Source organism: Musca vetustissima, unplaced genomic scaffold, assembly GCF_032173495.1.
Source record: "Musca vetustissima isolate MV318-11 ecotype Yass unplaced genomic scaffold, APGP_CSIRO_Mvet_v1 utg63045, whole genome shotgun sequence".
Classification (NCBI taxonomy): Eukaryota; Metazoa; Arthropoda; class Insecta; order Diptera; family Muscidae; genus Musca; species Musca vetustissima.
The window spans coordinates 58,710-68,767 of record NW_026885551.1 but is presented as its reverse complement, the minus strand read 5'-3'; the positions used below and the strand labels follow the sequence as shown (position 1 = coordinate 68,767).

The 10,058-nt window shown below is 34.5% G+C and overlaps 2 protein-coding genes across 2 annotated transcripts; one reads left to right on the top strand and one right to left on the bottom strand.

Moving 5' to 3' along the window:
• Positions 1–615: 615 nt before the first annotated feature.
• On the top strand, positions 616–874 carry LOC133332788 (gametocyte-specific factor 1-like). Its single transcript, XM_061541161.1, has one exon. It carries the CDS (start codon positions 616–618, stop codon positions 871–873), a length of 258 nt encoding a protein of 85 aa, XP_061397145.1. The 3' UTR covers position 874.
• A 730-nt stretch (positions 875–1,604) lies between these two features.
• LOC133332787 (eukaryotic translation initiation factor 3 subunit H-like) lies at positions 1,605–3,029 on the bottom strand. The gene is made up of 3 exons (XM_061541159.1): positions 2,893–3,029; positions 1,945–2,622; positions 1,605–1,875 (listed from the first exon to the last, which is right to left on the bottom strand). Exons 1-3 carry the CDS (start codon positions 2,971–2,973, stop codon positions 1,615–1,617), a joined length of 1,020 nt encoding a protein of 339 aa, XP_061397143.1. The 5' UTR covers positions 2,974–3,029; the 3' UTR covers positions 1,605–1,614.
• Between the last annotated feature and the right edge of the window lie 7,029 nt (positions 3,030–10,058).

Sequence of the window (10,058 nt, the reverse complement as noted above, 5' to 3'; positions counted from 1 at the left end):
GTTGAAGCCCCGAACGATTTAAAAAAAAACACTTGATTGATAAACCACAGGTTCCTCGGAGGGGCCTGATTGTAATGATTATTGCGGAAATATAAACTTTCGGGGATATGAGTCTAAAAATTTACGCTAGGACCCTTGTAAACCGGCTGTTGTCCTGATTACAAAAATTTAATTTTCTAATCGAAAAAGTCTACGCTGCTGTGATATGGGCCAACGACAAGTATTTTAGAACTTTGTTATTGTATTTTAATATAGGTCCATACTTTTTTATAGCTCCAATGTGCATTGTATTTTAATATAGATCCATACTTTTTTATAGCTCCAATGTGTATGGAGGGGACACGCCTTTTTGGGGTATTTTAAAGTTGATAGGAGTATTTTCGATTCGAAGTTGCAATAATTTACCACTTCAAGTTCTCATATAAAAAAAAAATAATAACTCCAGGCGGACTATATAGGTCCATACTCATGAACCAGAGGACAGCCCATGTTAAGACATTTTAACAATTACATGTGGTTTTTTCATCCTATATACCTGTAATTTATTTAATTATTACTTCTCTCACCAGCTCTTCTAAACATAACCCAAACCAAAGAAGACGCCGCACACCAACCATGTCCGATGACAATGAATATGGAATTTGTCCCTTCAACAGCGGTCATCGCATTGTCATGTATCGAATGCCGGCACACGTTTTAAAATGTCGTAAAAATTATCGTGGTCCCCCGTTGGAGGTCTGTGAATATAATGCCACACATTTTGTGCCCGTCGGAACGATGAGTGAACATTTGCAAGATTGTCGTGCCTATCATCGTTTCAATCAGTCGACCTACAATAAAATGGCGGAGAAATCAATACGACAAGATGCTTAAGGGTTATACGGACACGAGGATAATTTTGGACTAGGACCTGGATCTCTGGAAATAATTTTGCTTCATTTTTGAAATAACCGATTTCAATCGAATTTTTTTGATTTTATATTTTTGTTCATAAACAACATTTATTTTTTATATCATACATTTTTTTGACTCCATGCAGCTTATAAGGGAACTCTAAGAGTTTCTTGAAAAAATATAAATCATATTGCAATAAGTTAGTATAAGAAAAAAAATATACAGACAAATTTAAACAGAAAATTTTCCGATTTTCATTTTAGAAAATAGGGGTTCTTCTTGCTATAGCCCGGTGGCTGTTGTTAGTAAGTTCTGAAAAAGTTAAAAAAATAGCTTTTATAAAATCCACGATTTTTAAATATTTTTTTGGAAAAATCCACACCTAAATGTTTTTTAAGAGTATCCAATATATTCTCATTTGGTCCATTGTTAAAGGTGCATTAAAAATTCTTCGACATTTCTTAAAAAAACTGCATAATATTCTTTTTGTTGTTGTTTTAACACTTTATTCAAATCGTTATTTATGTGTGTATAAAGATTTTGTTTCCTCCTGTTGTTTTTTGTTTGTCTATATTGTGGTTTCTATTCTTTTTTTACTAAATATACGATTCGTTACAAATAATGTGTGTGTGTGTTTCTCCTCCGTATAATTTTACTGCTTGTTCTTCCTCTTTTTTGCTTATGTGTTAAAAAACGATAAGGATATTAAAAATTAAGAACTTATTTGGTAACATCCTTCGATTCCTTAGCGTTTTGTAAAGATTGTGTAATAAAGAGTTTAGCCAACGATTGCGAACAGAATTGGGAAATGTGTTGAGAATAGGTGTTGATTTGACCCGAGGCAATGGTGGCATTAAGTCTGGGTGGAACGGGCAATGGTCGGAATTGTTTAAGAACTTCTTCCTCGGGAACGGGTGATTCACCTTTGGCAACACGGATAGCATTCTCGGCAGTTTGTTTGGTGAGAGCACGATGTTTTTCCTATTAAAAACAGAAGATATTTGTAAACAAATATTGAATGGGTGTTTAAAAAATATTGCTTCCACTTACAGTTTCCTGTTTAAAGACAGCCTGTTGATACTTATTGTAACGCATCGACTCCTGATACAATTCATCCACACGTTCGATCAGACAACGCATATGACTTTCCAACACCGAGGCGGTACCCAAATCCAAGAAGTTATGACCCTGTTCCTCGGGCATCATTTCACACAATTCACTCACCATAATATTGGTCAATGGTGAATTCTTAATAACAATGGGAATCTCCACAAACAAACTCTCATAGCCCACCTTCATGTTTCGCAAAGCCTCTGGCGTGAAATCACCATCCTTGTACATTTGAATGGCTTGTGGTGTCAAACGATAGGCCTTCAGGCAAAGGAAACCACGTCCCGACTTTTGTGTATCATAAATGACAACAACCGATTCCTCAATGCTGGTCTGGTAGTGGTATTGGGATTCCAACAATGCCATGGATAGGAAATTGCCCACATTGGAACTTTGATACCAGCCCACATGGAAGTGATCGACATTGACACGACGCAGACGGCGCATCATTGCCAATTGATACAGTTCTTCGTCCATGGTATCGTCTTCGTTCTTGGGGAAGGGGAAGCAATTGGTGATTTCCAAACACTTGTCCACAACAAGGCCCAGCAAGGCACCTTGAGCCAAATCCATGTTACTGGATTCTTCGTGGCAGTGCTTGACAATTTTCATTGCCGCCTAGAAAAGAAAACAAAAAAAATTAATCAAAATTTGCAAAAATAAAAATTCCTTTTTTTTTACATAAATATGGCATCTCCCCGTAATCGCTGGATGCACAGTTGTCAACTTGCGAACGTGTGATTTTCGCTTTTGACATTTGCTGCTGCCTAGCCACTGCCCCAATACACACATTTTTTTATCAATGAATAATTCGAACAATTTATTGTTTAACTTCGCAACTTTTATAAATTATTAAAGCGGATTATGAAAACTATTAAATTAACTTACCAATCCATCACATTGTACATAAGTAATGGTGTTATCCACTTCTTCAGTTTGGCGAGCACGGTTACCACGATTTGTTGCCATTTTGATGAATTTGTGAAAAGAAAGATAGTGATGACAATAATGGGATTTTTGACATTTATCGATTAATACATGCATTTTCGATATGTTTTTTGTTGGTTATTATTTATCGATATTACAGTATATAGGGGACAAGGCGACATTACAGATTCATGATAATAATGACAATCTAGTGGATAATTAAAATTACCAATTATTTCGAATTATTTGGATTTTTCATGGCATAATTTATTTATTTTATTTATTTATTTCAAAAATGCAATTTGAAGCCTTAAAGGCCGATTTTAATTAAATTGCAAACCATACTACTCCATATAATAATTAAATCTTAATGACTATATCTTATAAAGGTATGATAATCCGAACATATAATAGTATGGAGTTTTTTAAGTGACTACACGTACATATTCAATATGAAGCAAGTAGTAACGTAATTACAGAAGGTAGTCTCATTTGAGAAATTAATAACGGCAACCGACTTTAAATTGGAATTGTTTGAAAAATGAATTCCATAAAATTTTTTGCATGTCGAATGACATATTTTTTAAATAAAAATAAAAATGTATATTTTCTGTAAATATTAAGTGATTATTTATACTCCTTCGAATCGAGCTTGATGATCTAAGTTTTGCAATGAAAAGGAATGCCAGGAGAAGAACCTACGTACCCATCATTATTCGACGCGTTTCGCCGTTGGTAAAGCGGCTCATCAGGCATATTAGGCTATGTGGCTTTACAAATGTCGTTCGTTGATAAATTCAAATTTGTCAAAGTTCGACATTTGTCTTCATTCTAGGAACAGTCCATTTCAAAGCAGATTTTTGTTGTAGCAATGGATAATTAATCCACACACCTACAATTGCTTCCGCTCACACAATTGCTTCTGCTCATCCGCTCACACAAAACGAATTGTACCATATTTAGTACCATTTAGTGCTTCTTATATCCATAAGTACGAAATTCCAATACAACCTAAATACTGTAATTTTTATTTTAAATGTAAGTTTTCAATCTCTATCCGTTCGCTTAAACCTAAATTGTACCAAATTTAGTACCATTTAGTACACATAAGGACGAATTTTCAAAACTTCCAACATATCTCAATCCAGCACTCCAACTGCAATATTAATTAAAAATTTCAGGATCTCATCCCTATCCGTTCCTGCAAAAACACTTTGTAAAATATTTGGTACCATTTAGTACTTTTTGTTTCATGTCAATCCTACACTCCAACATTAATTTTAATTCCAAAATTCTGAAGTCCAGTTCTATCCATTCATACGTAATCAAGTTGTACCAAATATAGAACACATAAGTACTATGCTTCCATATCTCAATTCTATATTCCAACGGCAGCCATTATTCCAAATTTTAGGTTTCCAGCTCTCTCCATTCACCCAAATACAAATTGCACGAAATCTAGTGCCGTTTAGTACTTTTTATACATATAAATACGATTTTACAAATATGTCTTTAGAACTGAAAACCTTTCAAGCAAAATCACTTTTCGTACCAATAAGTACGAATTTCCTAAACTACCTCAATACAACACTCCAACAGTTAATTTAATTCTCAATTTGAAAACTCCAGCTCTATACATTCACCTGTACTACAATAGTAGTTCAAATTCCGATTTTCAGGCTTCCATCTCTATACACTCATTTAAACGCAAATAGTACTAAATTTAGTACCATTTTGTACTTTTTATATAAATATGCATGGCACAATTATAAAAGGTAACAGCAAATCCCAGCTGATTTGATTCCAACGTAATACTAGTGTCAATATGAATTTGACAAATTATGTTTTTAAAAAACACCCAACAGGAAAATTGGGAACGCATACAATTTTAAATTGTTCTTTTTTAAATGTGCTCCTGTATTCAATTTACTCAATCTGCCTGCTGGGAAAGTTTGAGGAAGCAAATCTTTCTTCAAGGAATAACTCGCTATTCCCAGCATTTTCATATGTGTTACACATATATATGGCAATGGCCCAATTATAGGAAAGATGTGGAAGCGATGGAAATATAAATTTGATAGATTTTCATTCATGTTTTTCAATTTTTATTTTGAGGATTCGAAAATATATCATTTTCAAAATAAAAATAAGTTGATGATAATTTGTTTGTTTGTTTACATTTTTCTGTCAAATGAGTTGACACTAGTAGAACTTACAACAACAAATTTCAATGTGGTTGTTGTATCGTTTTTTGTACAACAACACTTGCTGTTACCTTCTATTATTATACCATGATAAATATGTACTAATTTCATAAACCATTTTCATACATCAACACCACTTCACAACCTTTATTCCATATAACATTTCAAGATTCTAGCTATATATGTTCAATACATATACAATTAGAACTAAATTTAGTAAACTTTAGTTTCCATCGGTGACCCACATTCCAAATTTCAGAATTGTAGCTCTTCCCGTTCGCCTAATTCAAAGGGTACCATATTTTAGTGCCCTTCTAGTTCAAATTTCCAAAAACTCAGCCTTATCTCACGCCTACACAGCAACAACAACCCACACCAAAAATTTTCAAGCTTCTAGCTTTAGCCGTTTCGTCTGGGCGATGATCTGTCCGTCACTCACTTAACACACTAAAAGTATATTTACATATACGATTTTAAATCGACTCGATTAACGAAATCCAGAAATACACCCTAATTGTTTACACATACCTTTAATCATGATCTAAATACGGATCAGCTGATGTTTGTTAGTATACATACAAAATTATAGATTTTCTGCAAAATTATTTGTTTGCAATTTGAACATGAAACGAAAAATTACAACAATGGAAATGTTTTTGAAATGGTGCGATCGTTTGGAAATTTTAAAAAACAACGAAAAACACAAAAATTCTATTAATAATAGTTATTTAATTTTTGTATTTGGTAACCGTTAAATTTAAAAACAAACAACATGTGAAAACAGTTGCAAATTTTTGTACATTGTGAGAGAGTTGTATTTTTTAGCACAAAAACCGCGTTGCATCTCAGTAGTATCATGATTTCGATCATGATTTAAAACCTGCGTGAAGTTACCTGCGTGAAGTTAGCGACATCGCTAGCTTTCGATAACAAAATTTTTATCGAAATTACAGGGTGACACAGAACATCACAATTTCACATTTAACACTATTTTTATCAACAGTGCTTTCCAACAGAGATAGCGCAGAATATTATAAAATAATATTTTTTTAAAATTATTAATAAAAATGTTAACATAATTCATTAGTAATGAAAAATAATAAACAATACGAAAATGTTGAAACATATTTTATTATAATCTAAAACTAAAGTATTACTAAATCACAAACATTTTAATCCAGTGAATCAGGAGAGATGTCCGCCTCTGGAAGCCTCCCTATACAAACCTCGAACATAGTGATGGTGCCAAATGAAAGATGGAGTCTCTACGAGTATTTTAGTATGCACCATATGTTCAGATTCAGTTTTTTGTAGAACAAAGTTGCTGAATTTCTGATTTCCAACTGGTGGTCAGGACACCAAACTGGCTCTGGAAGCCTCCATATACAAACCTCGAACATAGTGATGGTACCAAATGAAAGAGGGAGTCTCTTCTCGAGTATTTTGGTATGCACCATATGTTTTTTGTAGAACAAAGTTGCTGAATTTCTGATTTCCAACTGGTGGTCAGAACACCAAACTGGCTCTGGAAGCCTCCATATACAAACCTCGAACAAAGTGATGCTACCAAATGAAAGAGGGAGTCTCTACGAGTATTTTGGTATGCACCATTTGTTCAAATTCAGTTTTTTGTAGAACAAATTTGATGAATTTCTGATTTCCAACTGGTGGTCAGGACACCAAACTGGCTCTGGAAGCCTCCCTATACAAACCTCGAACATAGTGATGGTACCAAAAGAAAGAGGGAGTTTCTACGAGTATTTTGGTATGCACCATTTGTTCAAATTCAGTTTTTTGTAGAACAAAGTTGCTGAATTTCTGATTTCCAACTGGTGGTCAGGACACCAAAATGGCTCTGGAAGCCTCCCTATACAAACCTCGAACAAAGTGATGGTAACAAATGAAAGAGGTCAGAAATTTTCAAAATGTAAAATAATATACATTACTTTGCACTTTTTGCCATATAACACAATTCACCCATGCATTTTAAAGGGGAAAACTTTCATTAAAATTTAAAAACTGAATATTAGCAAATTAAATTTATGAAAATAATTGGAGTCATATGTCAGCATGAGAATACCTTGCGTAATTATGCCATGGATTTAGCATAACTTAAATCACTTTGTAAACATAATAAAATTAATTTTAAAATTAAATCACATTCTAATGCTTAGGTTTATTTTTCATTACTAATGAATTATATTAACATTTTTATTAATAATTTTAAAAAATGATTATTTAATAATATTCTTCGCTATCTCTGTTGGAAAGCACTGTTGATAAAAATAGTATTAAACGTGAAATTGTGATGTTCTGTGTCACCCTGTAATTTCGATAAAAATTTTGTTATCGAAAGTTAGCGATGTCGCTACCTTCACGCAGGTGATTTAAAATAATCCATGCCGCACGATGATTTAATTTTGTATGGTAAATCATGGTAAATTTAGCCTGATTAAGGAAATAAACCCTGATTCGTCCTTTAATCATGATCAAATGTTATATGTAAATCCGCTTTAAGTTATTTTATATATATAGATATGGCACCTCTGGTCGTATGTAACTAAACTTTCACAGTTACGTTTATCGCGCCATTTAGCAAATCGTCTGATAACGTCAATTTAGAACAGCTGACGGATACCAATTATTAAATTTTCGCGGTTAACTTTTTCGCGCCACTTCATCTGACTATCCGATCAGAACCGATAAGGTAACCTGAAATACACCAGTACAGAGAAACAAAGAAGACACAAGACAATGGAACTGTTGCGGAGGTAAGTTGGTATTTCATAAAAAAATTAAATTTGACTTTATATATATTTTTAAGTATATCACAAATAGTGCCTGTTCTAGAACCAGCTTGAATCTTTTTTTAATCGAAATTTATTTTGATTTGTTTTTTTTTGTCCTGTCTCAGAAAATGAAGAATCTACTAATTTTTTGATATCATAAAGGAAAAAATTGATTGTAGTAAAAATTTTACTTCTTGCTGGTTCTAGAACATACCTTTTATTAACATGCTGGTTGAAGAGCAGGGAGAATTGAAGGGGGATAGGGAGAGATGAGAAGCTTACAAGGAAGTGTGAGAAGGTAAGTATGAGATAGTATCGATGGCTATAGAGATCAAATAGAAGATATATTACGTGTCAAGGTTGCACTTTCCCAACCCCTTTAGGTTTCTAATTATGCTGTAGATTAGAGCAGGTTCCGTTGTTGAGAAGAAACTAAAACTCGTTGGAAATGAACACCCACTAGTCTGTAGGCCAGAACTGGGTAGCGACACAGGAGATGCTCAATTGTCTCTGTCTCCTCCTCGCCAACGCAGAGTCTACTGTAATCATTAGGATCATGGTCTCATTTACTGGTAAAGGCCCTGATATTGAATTGGCCAGTAATGATTCATGTCATTACTCTTATTTAAACTTTGCTCAGGTTCAACAGTGAGTGTGTCCTTTTGGTAGACGGAGTCGGCCAAATAGATCTTGACACATTGCACCCTAGGTTTGTTGTGCCAAAGTTCATAGGCTTTTTCGTCGAAGAATGCCTCTAAGTTCCGATAATGATGACATATGCGTGGTTTGATTGAGCCATCAATTGCTACATCTGTAGATTGAGATCATCGTCTATCTAATTCGTATGCACTTTTATTACCCATGATGTCACGGTGTCCTGGTACCCTACACAGCCGATAGTTGTAAGTTCTTCCAAAACTGTCCTACACTCTGAGGACGGCTTCAGATTTGATGTAACAAGATTTGAAGGCTTTAAGAGCTACTTGCCTATCCACAAAGATAGTCACCGGTTCAACGATCTCTGCATCCAGACTTTTTATCAATTCGTCAAATCTCAGGACTGGTGATATATAGTCGCTTAGTTTTACGCGTTGGTCAAATGTTATACCTGGTTCGTTCAAGATACAACCATGCCCAAAGGTACAACATCACCAAAGATTTTGTCCATGCAGCCTTAGAGCACTATGTGCGGCCTGACACTTAATGCTGAGGACCAGATGCCTTATCTAGTTTGCTGGAAGTCGACTTATGGCGCAAGCAGTTCCACCAAACAAGAGAAGCATAGGAAAGGATGTGCCTTACCACGATGTTATACAACCAGAGTATAGTTGATGGTTTTAGCCCCCAACTTTTACCAATGGAATTCTTGCATGTATATAGTGCAATCAGCCCTTTCATCGCCCGTTCCACAGTGTTCCTGTTCCATCGTAATTGACAGTCCATGATTGTGCCAAGGTATTTTGCTTCGGGTGATATATGAAGCTGCTCTCCATCCAGTGTTGCCAGTTCCGTCTTTGTTGGGCCAAGGCCGTTCCATGTCATTATCATGATTCTAAATGCTGTTCACAGCATTATTTCTTCTTCTAATATTGTTAGGGAATGTAACGTTTCCATTTTAATTTAATTTTTCAATGATCTTCCAATTTTTTATCTCTCACCTTCCTTTTTTTATTTTATAAATTTAAAACAATTTCTTTTTTGTTTACGAAAACACACACAGGCATGCTCATATGTTCTATTTATCAGCTGATCAATTGCACCTGTCACACTCTTCTCGCTCTCTCTCACACCAACACTTAACATCTCACTTGTTATCATTTCAAAGTACACTAAAGTAGAAAAAGAAGAAGAGTGCTTTAAATAACAACAACCACTACAACGGCTGAAATAGAAACGTTATCGAACTTCCTTTAAATTCAACTATCATCCCCCTTTTTTCAAATCCTTCAAGCATTGCAAATCACAACAAAATGCATTGTTTTGAAATTACCACCTACCACCCACCCCTCATTAATTGTACAGACATGCGCTCTCCCCCATACAAATGGAACAGAAAATAAAACAAAAGGAAACAAGAAAATTGGCCAGTCCAGAGCAGTGAGAATCTTACAAAAAATCACATTCTAATTTTATT

Coding starts and splice junctions, on each gene's coding strand:
- LOC133332788 (XM_061541161.1), top strand. CDS start 616: ATGTCCGATGACAATGAATATGGAATTTGTCCCTTCAACAGCGGTCAT.
- LOC133332787 (XM_061541159.1), bottom strand. CDS start 2,973: ATGGCAACAAATCGTGGTAACCGTGCTCGCCAAACTGAAGAAGTGGAT. Junction 2,623..2,892: donor ATGTACAATGTGATGGATTG/GTAAGTTAATTT, acceptor TTTCTTTTCTAG/GCGGCAATGAAAATTGTCAA. Junction 1,876..1,944: donor CTGTCTTTAAACAGGAAACT/GTAAGTGGAAGC, acceptor TGTTTTTAATAG/GAAAAACATCGTGCTCTCAC.